This window comes from Otolemur garnettii, unplaced genomic scaffold (assembly GCF_000181295.1).
Source record: "Otolemur garnettii isolate 467f Iridium unplaced genomic scaffold, OtoGar3 scaffold00182, whole genome shotgun sequence".
Classification (NCBI taxonomy): domain Eukaryota; kingdom Metazoa; phylum Chordata; class Mammalia; order Primates; family Galagidae; genus Otolemur; species Otolemur garnettii.
The window spans coordinates 1,958,100-1,973,895 of record NW_003852577.1 but is presented as its reverse complement, the minus strand read 5'-3'; the positions used below and the strand labels follow the sequence as shown (position 1 = coordinate 1,973,895).

At 36.2% G+C, this 15,796-nt stretch overlaps 1 protein-coding gene across 4 annotated transcripts in view; it reads right to left on the bottom strand.

Moving 5' to 3' along the window:
• Nucleotides 1-15,796, bottom strand: part of KPNA3 (karyopherin subunit alpha 3) — a 101,326-nt gene that overhangs the window by 50,708 nt on the left and 34,822 nt on the right. For all 4 annotated transcript variants that reach the window (XM_012811983.2, XM_023507429.1, XM_023507431.1 and 1 more), the window contains 5 exons: nt 10,617-10,661; nt 3,697-3,786; nt 3,495-3,524; nt 3,360-3,412; nt 3,146-3,241 (listed from right to left, as the gene is read on the bottom strand). In XM_012811983.2, coding sequence (XP_012667437.1) covers nt 3,146-3,241; nt 3,360-3,412; nt 3,495-3,524; nt 3,697-3,786; nt 10,617-10,661 — 314 coding nt within the window. The remainder of the gene's footprint in view (nt 1-3,145; nt 3,242-3,359; nt 3,413-3,494; nt 3,525-3,696; nt 3,787-10,616; nt 10,662-15,796) is intronic.

The following is a 15,796-nucleotide window of genomic DNA, read 5'->3' as shown; positions in this document are numbered from 1 at the left end:
AGCTGCTATCAGCACTTAACAAAAGTATCTTGACCTTAATGAAACATATGTTAAGAAATAAAGGGAGGTGTCTGGTAGGGTGACAGCCCCATTATACTGAGGGTGGTGGGTTCAAACCCAGACCCGGCCGAACTGCAACAACAACAACAACAAAAAAAAGTTTGTATTTTCTATTTTAATCTTTTAATCCCATCTTTCCATGAACTTTTTGAAGTTCTCTTGTATATGATGAATTCTGGTAGAATGAAGTAAATAAGAAGTTATCAGAGCTGGGTGAAGAGGCTCAAACCTGTAATCCCAGCACTCTGAGAGGCCAAGGCAGGAGAATCACTTGAGCTCAGGAGTTCGAGACCAGTCTAAGCAAGAGTGAGACCCTGTGTCTACTAAAAATAGAAAAACTAGCTGAACATGGTGTTGCATGCATATAGTCCCAACTACTCTGGAGGCTAAAGCAGGAGGATCTCTTGAGCCCAGGAGTTCGAGGGTGCTATGAGCTTTGACACCATGGCACTCTACCCAGGGCAACAGAATGAGACACTGTCTCAAAAAACAAAAACAAACAAAACAAAGAAGCTATCACTAACAGAGAAGTAAAGGAACAATAAGATCAAAGATGACAGATGGCATATATTGTCCCACATTGGAATAAAAAAGAACTAGTAAGATAGCTGGTCTGGCAAAATACTGGTAACAGGGGCCTTAATTAAGAAAATGGATAGAGGCTCAGTGCCTGTGGCTCAAGTGGCTAAGGTGCCAGCCACATACACCTAAGGTGGCGGGTTCCAATCCAGCCTGGGCCCACCAAACAACAATGATGGCTGTAACCAAAAAATAGCCAGGCATTGTGGCGGGAACCTGTAGTCCCAGCTACTTGGGAGGCTGAGGCAGGAGACTCACTTGAGCTCAGGAGTTGGAGGTTGCTGTGAGCTGTGATGCCACAGCACTCTACCCAGGGGGACAGCTTGAGGCTCTGTCAAAAAAAAAAAAAAAAAAGAAGAAGAAAATAGATAGAAATAAAAAACAAAAATTACAAAGCCAGGGAAAGTTTTCTCAAATGTGTTGTAAAAAAGAGAATAAGAGAAGACACAGAAAAAATACACAAGTGCACTAAGTAAATAATAAATGAACATTTACTTTCAGCTTAATATTGTATAAAGTATTTTATTATAAACATTGTTTCCATTCCTTACCACTTCCTTCTTTTTTTCTTTCTTTCTTTCTTTCTTTTTTTTTTTTTGGGGTAAGAGACAGGGTCTTGCTTATCACAACTTGCTGCAATCTTGAGCTCAGGGGCTCAAGTGATCTACCCACTTCAGCCTCTCAAATAGCTGGGACTACAGATATGCACCACCACACATGGCTATTTTTTAAACTTTCTGTAGAGAAGGGGTCTTCCTATGTTGCTCAGGCTGATCTTGAACTGCTGGCTATAAGCAATTCTCCATCTCAGCCTCCCAAAGTACTGGGATTACAGGCATGAGCCACCAAGCTAGTCCTGCCACCTATTATTACAGATAAGATTCAAGAGCCACCAGAGTTTCCCTTTTTTTCTTTTTTTTTTTTTGAGATAGAGTCTCACTTTGTCACCCTTGGCAGAATGCCGCGGCATCACAGCAACCTCAAACTCTTGGGCTCAAGTGATCCTCTTGCTTCAGCCTCCCAAGTAGCTGGGACTATAGGTGCCTACCACACCACCCAGCTATTATTTTTAGAGATGGGGTCTTGCTTTTGCTCAGGCTGGTCTCAAACTTCTGAACTCAAGCAATCCATCCGCCACCTTGCCCAACCGCCTAGGTTTTCATCAATAGCAAAGCTTGGATTTAAACCAGGGGCCATATGGTTCCAAAGTCTATGGTCTTTTATACTTGTAACAACTTCCCATACAGACAGATCTAAATCACTGAAAATTTTTTATTTTTGCTTTGAGTGGTGGTTATAGAGGTCTGTGTTTTATAATTATTCATTAAGCTGTATATTTTAGTATACTTTTCTGTATATATGCTATGTTTCAGAAATACATCCACACAAATGAGTTTATGACAAAAGCTGGAGAGAAAAGGAAGTGAGGAGGAAGGAAGGAGAAAGGAGGAAGGAAGAGAGGGAGAAGGGAGGAAGGATGAAGGAAGGAAGGGAGGGAAGACCAGGAACAAAATGGGGTCCCTAAAAGAGGATGTAGGATTGAATTTATTTTTTAAACAGCTAAAATAAAGCTTACCTTTACTTAAATAAACATTGTCATAGAAAATATATATGACAGTATTTTAAAAAGTGTTAAGGGTCTGCAGGGCAGTAGAAAGGAGTATTGGGGCACACAATGAAAGCACAGGGTATTTTTAACTTTAGCAGCAACATTTACATACTGCTAGTCTTACCTAGTCAAGTGAAAATTCCTTGGACAACATTTAGGAAATATCTCAAGTTTCAGTGTAAATGGTCTTAAATGCAAAAACAGCATTTGTTTTTAGATATTTTAGAATTCGCACTTAACATTCTATCTAGTTAATTCAAACTGATGAAGTTTAAGACATGGGACTGAGGATATCTCTAAACATAAATGGAAATATGACCAATTCATCAAGATACCACCAAACAGTATTTCCCCCTTCTATTCTGGATAAGTATAACTTGTCCCCTTATTCTTAATTTACCAGAAATGAAAAACCATATGTTGGACACCTAATCGTAGCTGGAATACTGTTAAAGACTACACAGAGGATAAGTGATCAGCTGAAAAATTCCCAGGGAAAGAGAGTGCCACTTAGCTCTGGAAAACATTCATGTTGACTCAGTCATGAGGTTAATCTATATATAGACTCATAAGTAAAGAGTGACTCAAATACTATTTGGGTTGTTTTAAATATTACTAATAAAAAATCCTAACAAAGACTCAATATTTGAGATAAGTTAGAACAGGCAATAAACAAGAACTAAATATTTCCTAGAGAATATATACATACTTCAGAAACTAAGAGAACCACTTTGTAACTACTGAATTTGATCACAGAATAAGAAAATTACATAAAAATGCATGACAACTGAAAAAACACTATATATGCAAAACCGAACTTCATCCACTGATTAAATAACAATACTAAATTTTAAGTTTAATGACCAAAAGTAAACAGAGAGTCAAATCCATACTTACTTATCATCCCTTTCTAGACATTTAACTAGAATTGGTAAAATCCCAGATTTTATTAGATCATCAATTGGTGGGTTTCTGTCACTGGATAAGAGTTTTCTAGAAAAAGCAATATAAGGAAATTAATTGGTATAATTCTCGAATGAACAGAAATAACAATGACAGCTTCTAGACTATCAGCCAACACAATGCTCTCTTTGGACAAACTAATATTTACCTTGCTGCCTGGACAGCACTCAGCTGGACCACTGGGTTATCACTTGTGGCATTCTGTAATACCAAATGTAAATTTCAGAAAATAAAAAAGCAATTTCAAACACTTCAAAATAAGAATAGTAAATTAATAACATACCTGCAATATAGCTTCTAGTGTTACATTTTGCTTAAAAAGAAAAAAGATAATTCAGCAGAGTTTATTAGCAAAATCACATTAGTTAAATAATGTATCTGCTAAAGTTAAAATATCATTATAGAATTGCTCCTTTATTAAAAATGAAGTTCTCACAGTTGTAAAAATTATTTTAAAGATGTTTTAGAAAAACAAGGTAACTTACTGCTTTAAAATCAGCATCAACATCAGAATCTTCTAAACTTTCTTCCTGGGGAACATTTCTCTTTTTCAGTAAATGTTCATCTCTTTTGTTCTGAAAGGCAACCAATAAATGCTTCAAGAAGTCATGAAGGCTGTTGTTAATGAAAAACTCATTAGGCTTGGCACCCATAGCTCAGTGGTTAGGGCACTGGCTATGTACACCAAGGCAGGTGGGTTCAAATCCGGCCCAGGGCCCGCTAAACAACAACAACAACTGCAGCAAAAAAATAGCCGGAGGTCGTGGCGGGCACCTGTAGTCCCAGCTACTCGGGAGGCTGAGGCAAGAGAACTGCTTAAGCCCAAGAGTTAGAGGTTGTTGTGAGCTGTGACGCCATAGCACTCTACTGAGGGCAACATAGTAAGACTGTCTCAAAAAAAAAAAAAAAAAAAAAGAAAAACCCATTAAAATTATTTCAACTTCATTAGGCAATTGTGAAACAGATACTAAATACATAAGAATTGCATTAATTAAATGTGCACACTGCAAACCAATGACAAGGCCACACTGTGGCTTTGATAACAAATCAGCTGGCTTACATGCCAGCTTTCAAACACATGTGCGCCCAATATTCATTAAGTAGTAATGGTTTTGACCAACACTGTGCCTCCTGATCTTTAGTAATGATTTAAATTTGCAGGTACAGTATTATCATAAACACCTAGCAAACATATTTCAACTAGTATGCTAACTTTCATGGACTTATTGCTAATCATTACTTGAACCAATTTATTAAGAAGTCAGATTAATGGGAAGAGCTCAATTCTCTAGTATTAAAGGATGTCAAGAATGGATTCTTATCAACATAAGCACCACCTAAGCACCACCTACTTGCCATAATCTCGATTTAAACTATTGCTATTTTGGCTTTTACAAACAAAACTAATAAATCTATTTCTATATTTTATGTGACTTCAATCATTGGTAATTTACATATTATGTGCTATTTCACATAATATGTAAATTACCAATTTTCTCTAGCTCTTTAATTTATGGAGTTAATCAAAATAAATTAGGTCAAAAGACTAAACAATTTCTAATGTCCTTTTCTTTTTTCTTTTTTTTTTTGAGACAGAGCCTCAAGCTGTCCCCCTGGGTAGAGTGCCATGGCATTACAGCTCATAGCAACCTCCAACTCCTGGGCTCAAGCGAGTCTCTTGCCTCTGCCTCCCAAGTAGCTGGGACCACAGGCGCCCGCCACAATGCCCGGCTATTTTTTGGTTGCAGCCATCATTGTTGTTTGGCAGGTCCGGGCTGGGGATTCGAACCCGCCACCTTAGGTGTACGTGGCTGGCACCTTAGCGGGTTGAGCTATAGGTGCCGAGCCTCTAATGTCCTTTTCAACATAAAATTCAAAGGGTTTACTTCTAGTGTTTGATATATTTACAAAAGTGATCATAACAGAAAGTTACTGAAGAGGCATTAAATAATTGATATTAAATTTAAGATTAAATAGAAAGTAAGATTCAGACACGTATATATGGAAATATACTTATCTGCATGGCACCAGTTTTTGTGCTGTGTATAAGCAAGCACGTTTAAACAAACCGATGCCTATACATACACTATCAGTAGTAATTTACTAATTTCCATTTACATCACAGAACACTTCTTTAGTAACTACTTAAATAACCAATTCTAAATTATTTTTAAAGTACTTTACAAATATTCAAATCCATGCATTGATAGGTTATACAGTCTCAAGTGGTTTTCCACAAAACACTTGTTAGTTTAACAGCAGGAAAACTTTTGACCAAGGGACAAAAGGTGTCACCACCAGTGTAGGACAAGTCAACACTTGGTGCCTCCTGTCTGGTGCACTGACTTAAATAGCTAACCTGGGAAAAGTCAGACAAACCCACGTGTGCCACTCCACAATGAGCAGGTCTACACTCTTCAAAAACGCAATCATGAAAGAAAGACCAAGGAACAGTTCTTTTACACAGCAGACCAGAAGAAGCTGAAGAAACACGACACTTAGATAAAATGTCTAATCTTAGATTTATAAAGGACTTTATTGGGAGCAATATGCGAAATCTGAGTTGGATTTATGGATTAGATGGTAGAGTTTAACCTAAATTAATTTGACAAATGCACTGTAGTTACATGGGAAAGTGTTATGTAGGAAAAGTGGGCTGACATAGTAAGGACAGTGGTATGATGTGCACAGATACCCAAAGTGTGCTAAAGACGGAGGTCCCCAGTTGGTCAAAGAACTGAAAGATACACCACTAACAAACACAGAGCCACAGAAACAGACTAGGATGAGCGACTGTCCTTTGTGAAGGAATAACTAGAAAAAGGAAAACTTGCTTGTCTCCCTCATGGACAATCTGTCCATGTTCCTTCCAGGGAGGCCCTTCCAGCCACACCAAGGAGTACCCTGGCCAGAGGCTCACATTCAAATTGTAGCAGTCTATTTACAAAAATGGCAGTAATTGCCCTTCCTATCCAGTGCTGCACTGATGACAGGCAAGGCTGTGCCATGTGTGACTTGGCAAGCAGGCCTGAAAAGTGCCCACACATAGGGCAGGTCCTCTCTTGCCGCCTTGTTCCTGAAACCATCACTTGAGCCACACTAAGCCACTGGAGGATGAGGCTACATGGAACACAACCAGGGCCCCCAAGTCAACAGCCAGACATGCCCAGGAGACCCTCTTAAAACATCTGTTCATGAACCAGCTCACCAGCTGATCCAAGGCAATAAAGGAGCCCACCAGAAAGGTGGATGTGGTTATTACCCTCACTTTAGAAGCTCAGAATGGCTAGCTGAATTATTATTTTAAGCTACTTTGTTTTAAAGAGATTATGCAGTAAAAATTAAATGTTTTAAATTAATGTGCCTTTTAAAAACTCCTAGTACTGCTTACTTCTTCCTTCTCTCATCTTGCTATGAATTTCTCCATGAAGTAGCACTTCAACTGCATTCTACAGGTTCTCACATGTACTATTTTTCATACAGTTCATTTTTAAGTATTCTTAATATCCAATAGAATTTCTTTGATGCTTTAAGAAATACTTTACAACTTTTATAAACTCAACCACTGTGAAGCTTTTGTAACTGTCTTACTCACTGATTTGTAATTAGATTACATGTGTGGTCAGAGAACATGGTCTATGCAACACTCTGAAATTCACTGACATTTGCTTTATACTAAAAGTCCCTGAACTTTCTCAGTCTATAGTGTAAGCCAAAGTAAGTATCTAACAGTATCTTTTATCAATTAGGTAGATTCAAACAACTTAACAGTCATTTATAAAAAAGAAAAACATAGGAAATGAAAGGAAAATTATTTCACACAGATAAAACACACGACTGAAAGGAGTGCAGTGTGATTTTATGTTCAAATTGTGAACTCCCTGTTAATCTAATAGTTCTGTGGTATCTGAAAGACGTCACTGAATTATTCTCAAAATGTAGAACAACCCTTTAAATTTACTGTGGAGCCCTGTGGTGTCTCAGTGTATAGTTTGGGAACTACAGCTTATACCACCACAAAATCAGTTTCCAAACAGGTATGTGGTTTTATTAGTCAAAGCTATTATTGTGGTTTTGATTTCCCCAATGATGATATTGAATATTTTTCTGTATATCTGTTGGCCATGTGTATGTTTTTTTTCAAGAATGTTTATTCAGGTCCTTTGCCCAGGTTTAAATCTGGTTATTTGTTTCCCTATATGGTTTTCAAGGATCTTCTGTAGGCTGTCTCTTCATTGTTCATGCTGATTGTTTCTTTTGCTATGCAGAAGCTTTAAAAGTTGATGTAATCTCACTTGTCTATTTTTGTTATTGTTGTTGTGCTTTTGAGGTCATATCCAGAAAAATCAGTGCTCAGATCAATGCCATGGAGAGTTCCTCCTACCTGTGTTTTCTTTTTTTTTCCCCCCCGGAAACAGGGTCTCACTATATTGCCCAGGCTGGACTCAAATGCCTGCTCTCAAGAAATCCTCCTGCCTCAGCCTCCTGAGTTGCAAAAGGCATAAGCTACAGCACCTGATTCCCTGTGTTTTCCTCTAATACAGTGGTTCTCAAACTTCCTAATGCTGCGACCCTTTAATACAGTTCCTTGTGTTGTGGTGACCTCCAACCATAAATTATTTTTGTTGCTACTTCATCTGTGCAAAAATGTGTTTTTCAAAAATATGTGTTTTCTGATGGTCTTAGGTGACCCTTGTGAAACAGTTGTTTGACCTCCAAAGGGGCCGCAACCCATAGGTTGAGAATCGTGATATGCAGTTTCAGGTCTTTAAGTCTTTACCCTATCCTGAGCTGACTTTTGCATATAGTATGAGGTAAGCATTTTAGTCTCACTCTCCTGCATGTGGAGAGCCAGTTTCCAAGACTATTGAAAACACTGTCCTTTCCTATTGTATTCTTAACACCTTTGCTAAAAATCAACTGACCATAAATGTGTGAATTTATTTGAGGGCTTTCTATACTATTCCACTGGTCTATGTGTCCATTTTTATGTCAGCACCATGCTGTTTTAATTACTCTAGCTTTACAGTAGACTTCAAATGACATAGTGTGATGTCTCTGGCTTAAGATTGCTTTGGTTATTTGGTATCTTTAGATGCTCTTCTAAATGCCACTGGAAATTTAATATGAATTGCCCTGAATCTGTGCATCACATCTGGAAAAATGGAAATTTTAACAATATTAATCCTCCAATCCATGGACATGGGGTATCTTCCCATTTATTTGTATCAGAAAGACTTTCTGGATAAAGGAAGTAGTGCCTTGTTTTACATTTTGGTGCAAGATTTCCAACTTGTCAAAAATCAGGACATTTGAGTATCACTAGCTACATTTTTTTAAAACTTCAACAACAAAAAAAATCAATTAATTCAAATATAAGTACAAATTTTAAGAAATTCTAATTTAATTCTTGAATAATAGCATTTAATAAATATCAACAATACATCTAGAATTCAATTAAATTGACTGGGGGTTAGGGAAAGACTTGGGAATTGCTTGTGGGAAGGGGAGGGAGTTGGCAATGGTGGATATCGTTATTACCTTCACTTCAGAAGCTCATATTATAACAGAAAATTAAATATTCAAAGCAACTTCCATGTGGTGAAGTGATTTACCAATCAGTGAACATCCAAGTTCAAATTCTCAAATGGGTAGAGCTCATGGCTTACACCTATAATCCTAGCACTCTGGAGGTCAAAGTGGGTGAACTGCTGTAACGCAGGAGTTCAAAACAACCCTAAGCAAAAGCGAGACCTTGTCTCTACTAAAAATAGAAAAGCTAGCTGAGCACACTATGGTAGGTGCCTATAGTCCCAGCTACTCAGGAGGCTAAGACAAGAGAATCATTTGAGCCCAAGAGTTTCAAGTTGTTGTGAGCTATGATGCCATAGCATTTGACTCCAAACTGACTGTCTTTAAAAAAAAAAGGTTAAAAAAGAAAAAAAAACCAAGTCTAAAGTGGTAAGACTGGCAAGGAGCTCACTTTATTTAAACTAAAGCTTAGTTCATCTTTCTGGTCCAAATGACCTAAGTATCTGAAAGAACCTGCAAATATGATTACCAAAATACTACTGTGTCCATTAAGGAGCTAAACTGACAGGACACTGGAATTAGCAAGTATTTTTAAAATTAATAAAAAATGGGAGGGGAAGTGTTACAGGAGAATGGATTTCAAGAACTATATACTACACCAATGAATATGACACTAATGGACCAAAATCAAAATTTGATATGTGAATGTTTGGAAAAATAAGCTAATTCCAATTTATCCTTCAAGTTATTACTTCAGACGTTACCTTTGAACACCTTGTTAAAAAATTTTCTCTCCATAACATTACCTAGAATTTGTAAAGATGTATTTGGTTATGTGACTTTTTTATATAACATTCAACTCCATGAGACGGTAGCTCTAATAGTGATGCCTGGTTGAATAACTAAATAAACAAATTTCTGATGAAGATTTTGTGAACACAGTTAATATGAACTTCTGGCAAAAATAATATTAATACTTTGTAAAACTAGAGATTTGAAGAGCTACCTAGTCAGTGTATGACACAAAGTGCATGTTAAATAAATCACAATTAAATTTAAAAGTATATGCACAGGTTTATTTAGTTCTAGTGACTATGAGGGTATATCTTCAGAATCAAGACTTTTGCTCTCTCTAAAACTGAAGTTTAAGATGATACTTTAATACAGAAAGGTGTTTTAAGAGTGAATTAGATCAGGAAAAAAGAATTTAAGATTTGAAATAAGTTTCAAGTCTATCTGTTAACATGTATATGTATATAGAAAGAATTCATTATGTGTATTTTTTTGACTGGCAATTTAAATATTTGCTTCAAATAAAATGTGTTCACTTCAAAACACAATCTGATGAAGATAACTCTACAGTCCTCCAAAAATAATGGATGAAAATATAATAAACTTTAACAGCAGGTGCATTCAATTAGCAAGACACAATAAGGTTTTTCTACTTTCATTTATTTTTCTAAAGTATCTTTAACAGGTGTATAAAACTTCTACATGGGAAAAGGGAGAGGAATCCTGTTCCATACACAGCTCACAAAAAGAAGCTATTAAGGAAAAAATATCTAAATTAATCTGATGTTATGAAAATTTCAACAATGGTAAAGTACGTCACATTAGAGCCTAGAACCATTATAAACTATCTAATAATGTGTGGTTTTAGGGATAGACCACTAATTTGCTGCAGTATTTTCATTATTCAAGATATATACCATTTTTTCTTTTTTTGGCCAGGGCTGGGTTTGAACCCGCCACCTGTGGCATATGGGGCCAGCACCCTAACCTTTTGAGCCATAGGTGCCGCCCGATATATAGCATTTTAACATCAGGAAAAATGTCTAATTACTTTTCTCTAAATGCAAAAAATCACCCTTACCTTCCGCAGTTCAACTGTCACTTCATTTCTGTGTCTTCGCATTGTCTAAAAAGAAAAATAAAGATATAAGTATAAAAATACTGATATTATTATTAATAATATATAAATTAAGGTCTTGGGCATTTGAGATTTAAATTTTTTAGAAGTAATTAAGGATTAAGGACTAAGTATTATGATTTTATTTATTTATTTTGAGACAGTCTCAAGCTGTCACCCTGGGTAAAGTGCTGTGGCATCACAGCTCACAGTAACCTCAAACTCTTGGGCTTAAGCGATTCTCTTGCCTCAGCCTCCCAAGTAGCTGAGACTACAGGCACCTGTCACAACACCTGGCTATTTTGTGGTTGTAGTTGTCATTGTTGTTTGGTGGGCCCGGGCTGGATTCACACCCGCTAGCTCCAACGTATGTGGCTGGTGCCCCAGTTGCTTGAGCTACAGGCACCGAGCCAGTACTACAATTTTGAATGATGAACTATAAGTAGTTAAAAAGGCAAAACTGTCTATTTTATTGGAAATCTGTTGGTTAATTTTGTGGACAATGGAAGGTGTGGCCTGTCTTCCGAGAATCCATTTGTTGTCCAAATTGCACCCAGTTTTCTTTGGGGAATCATATCCTCCCTATTGTGTAGATTCTAGATGTAACCTAAAGTGTCTCACTCTTACTTAGCTTAAGTAGGGCATGAGACCCAACTCTACTAACAGAATTCTCTCACCTGTAACTCTGAATCTTAAACAAAGTGGAAAGAAAAAAAGGGATATTAAATTTCCAAGGAAGAGTCTAGATAAGGCAGTGAATAACACCTATGCTCTTGACGTCCTCTGGTCCCAGTTCTTCCATGTCCCTACTCACTCTATCAGCCACCTCATACTTTTCCAATAAATTATAGTTTTGCTTAAATCAGAGAATTTTTTGATGCTTGCAATCAATAAATTCTATTTCTAATGACTTAAGTTTTAAAAAAGCAGTGCTATCACCTTAAAAACTGTATGAAATGAAAATAAATTTGAAATATATATTTTGTATTAAAAGTTAAAGTACCTAAGTTTATTAAGAGGGTCCATCAGGCTTGTCTTATCAGAAACCGTTGAAATGATTACATAGCTTCCCTCTGACGTAAAGATGAGTTCTTTTATTACACATACACACATACGTATCTCATTACATCCTTACATTTTTAGAATAAAGACTCATGGTCATGGTTTATTATTATTATTATTTTAGGCAAAGTATCACTCTGCGTCCTGGGTATAGTGCCATGGCATCATAGCTTACAGCAACCTTGAACTCTTAGGCTTAGGCAATCCTCCTGCCTCAGTCTCCTGAGTAGTTGGGACTATAAGCACCCACCACAATGCCCTGCTAATTTTCCCATTTTCAGAAGAGATGGGGTCTCACTTTTGCTTAGGCTGGTTTTGAACTCCTAAGCTCAAACAATCCACTGCTTTGGCCTCCCAGAGTGCTAGGATTATAAGCACAAGCCACTAAACCTGGTAGGTGTATTATTCTTTTAATATACTGCAGGATTCAGTTTACTATTTTATTTAATAGTTCTTTTGTTCTGGTATTTCTCTTAAATTGCAGGGAAAACTTAATCTCTTCTTAAAGAAAAGAAATCCCATAGAATCCAAATAATAAAAGTTTGCTAAATTTATTGAAGTAATCTAGAATAAACTTAGATACAGAGATATAATACATATAAGGAAAACTCTGAAGCAAAATTTAAATTAGCTGCATTCATTTACTGTGAAAGAATAATGCACTGACAAAACTATTATCACTGATAAGGTTCAACAGCAGAAAGAGCCTTGAATCTTAATTCTGTATTTAATATATTTCTGCATTTTGACTTGGGTATTACTATTATAGAGAATGCCTTATGTATAAGCTCATCATAAAAAATGGTAATGAGGACAAGGCGTGGGTACCTCATGCCTGTAATCCTACCACTCTGGAAGGCAGAGGCAGAAAGGTTGCCTGAGGTCAGGAGTTTTGAGACCAGCCTGAGCTAGAGTGAGACCCCATGTCTACCAAAATTAGAAAAAATTAGCTGGATTTGGTGGCATTTCCCTATAATTCCTGCTATTTGGGAGGCTACAGCAGAAGGACCACTTGAGCACAGGAGTTTGAGGCTACAGTGAGCTATGATGACACCACTGCACTCTACCCAGAACAACAGAGCAAGACCCTGTCAAAAAAAAAAAAAAAGTAATGAATGCTGAACAATCTTCAAATATTCAATATTAAGGAAGTTTTTTTTCATAACCTGTAAACTGTCCTTAGTCACTTAAAGATTAGAACTGTACCATTATTAAAATTCAGATGGCTTAAGTAGTGAATCCTTCCAAAAGTCTAAAAAAGAATTCACAACAATTCAACACACTCTCTCCCCAAAACACAGATGAAGAAATACTTCTCAATTCATTTTATGAAGCTAGTATTATCCTGCTAACAAAATCAGAGATGGCATAAAAAAGAAAACTATAGGCATATTCCTCATGACTATAGACGCAAAAATCTTTAGCAAAATATTACTAAAGAAAAGGGCTCATCTTCTATTGTGTCAAATAGATCACAATAAATATAAAAAATTATAGATGATGACCAAGTGGACTTTATTCAAGAGATGCAAGGATGGTTCTGTATTTGAAAAATCAATCAATGGTAAAAAATGATCACGTCAATGCACAAAAAAGTATTTAATAAAATTCAATATCCATTCATAAGAAAAACAGTCAGAAAAAAACAGCAACAGCAGAGAATTTCCTCAACTTGAAAAAACTATGAAAAACTTGCAGTTAACATTTTTATGGCAAAAGTCTGAATATTGTATTGTTCCCCAAAACCGAAAACAAGATAAGGGTGTCTGTTCTCATTGCTTTTATTCAACACAGTGCTAGAAGTTCTAGCCAGTAAAATAAAGCAAGAAAATGAAAAGCACAGAGATCAGAAAGGAACAAATAAAATGGTCTCTACGTGCATATAACATGACTGTCTACAAAGGAAACCCTAAGGAATCCAAACAACTTCTGGATCTAATACATTGAGTTCAACAAGGTCATAAGACACATGATAAAAAATTTAAGAATTGTATTTTTATATAGTAGCAATGAAAACATGGACATTAAAATTAAAAATACAAGCCCATTATCATATAAAATCTCTCCAAACTTTAAATACTTAGGTATAGACCTAACAATACATGTGTACATACAGAAGGGCTTGTCTGCATATAAGTATACCACACTGATGAAAGAATTCAACGACGATCTAACAAATGGAGACATATTGGTGTTCATAAACAGGTAGACTCAATTTGGCAAAGATGTCCATTCTCCCCATATTGATATATAATTTTAATGTAATTTCTATCAAAACCCAGGTAATGTTTTTTGTAGACATAGAACAGGAATTTGGGACCAGCCTGGGCAATATAGTGAGATGCCATCTCCTAACTAACTACATACATACATACATACATACATTCATAGCTAACAGAGGACTAAACAACTGTGCAGGAGGGAAGTATGGTAATGGTATCTTACTGATTTAAGAGTTCTATTTTAAATAATGTACATCTTCTTTAATAAAAACAGTATATGTCACTTCTGAAGGACCTCATACTTTGAGAATTTATCTGTTCTATTACAACTGGATCCTAGTTATAACAGAAAAAAATACTTTTTAATGCATTGTTCATCCTATATAAGTAGTAAAGAGGAACAAAGTGAGTAAGGTTAAACCTAAAGGAAAAGTCATAAAAGGCAAATAAGTGAAAAGAAAGTATGAGGGAAATTGCCTATTTCATACTGAGAACAGAAGGACTAAGTCCTGGGCCCTGAAGCAGAGTTGGAAAGCTAAACTGTAACACCTAGGTTATAAAATATAAAACTACAGCAAATATTTAAGCAGACAAATATTTAATAGACAAATAGAATTTAAAATATCAATAAGCAGACCAAGTACGATGGCTCACACCTGTAATTCTAGCACTCTGGGAGGTGAAGTGGGAGGATCACTTGAGCTCAGGAGTTCAAGACAAACCTGAGAAAAGCCAGACCACATCTCTACTAGAAAAGGAAAATTAGCCAGGTGTGGCGGGCACCTGTAGTCCTAGCGACTTTAGAGGCTAAGGCAGGAGGATGGCTCAGTCCAGGAGTTTGAGGTTGCCGTGATCTAGACTGAGAGCACAGCACTCTTACCCATGCAACAGGGTAAGACTCTGTCTGTAAAAAACAATAAATAAATAAATTATCAGCAAGCCAGAAGAAATGACCATAAATGACCAGCAGGACTTGAAAAACTGAACAAACAAACAAAAAAAGAACCAAACAGAACTTTGAAATATGAAAAATAATTATTGAAATACAGATATATGACCAATATGAAGAACTCAACAGAAGGGTTTTACAGCAGATTTGATATAAAGACAGTTTATGAACTTTAAGACAGGTCAAAGAAACTATAAGTCATGAAATTAGAGGCACAAAAAATGATAAATGCGGAAGATAAGGTAAAAAACAGAGAGACTATGTTTATTTGGGTTCTAGAAAAATAAAGGCATTGGTCAAAAGCAATAGGTAAAGAGACAGAAGGCAGACCTCATAAAAAACAATAAACCACAGTTTCAAGAAGCCAAACAAACTAAGTAGAAAAATAAAAATAAATGCACACAAGGATGCGTCACAGTAAAACTGTAAAGCACCAAAGGGGGCTGGGGGGGAGAAACCCTAAACGGAGCCTAAGAAATCAAAAAGCAATATGCTGAAAACTAACGCTAAAAAAGTTCCCTATTAATTTAGTTTATCAATAGGTTTAAGAATGGTTATATTTTATAAAGTCTAACAAATTATACAGCATACAGTTTAAAAAATTTTTTTAAATAGCATATCCCCATAGTTTTCCTTTCTAAAGTTTTCATTTACAGGAACAATTTCAGAATCACTTTAGTAAGATAAACTCAATGATTCTGACTTTACTGCATTTGTATAATTGACACTCTACTAAAAATGTTTTTTTTTCTTTACTAAAATTTTTTAAAGACACAGGCCCTTCTGAGAATCTGATGAAGTCACTTCAAAGACTATAGTCACAGCTCCTCAGGAGGCTGAGGCAGGAGGATCTTTTGAGCCCAAGAGTTTATCCTACCTAACACAGCAAGACCCCAGCTTAAAAAAAAAAA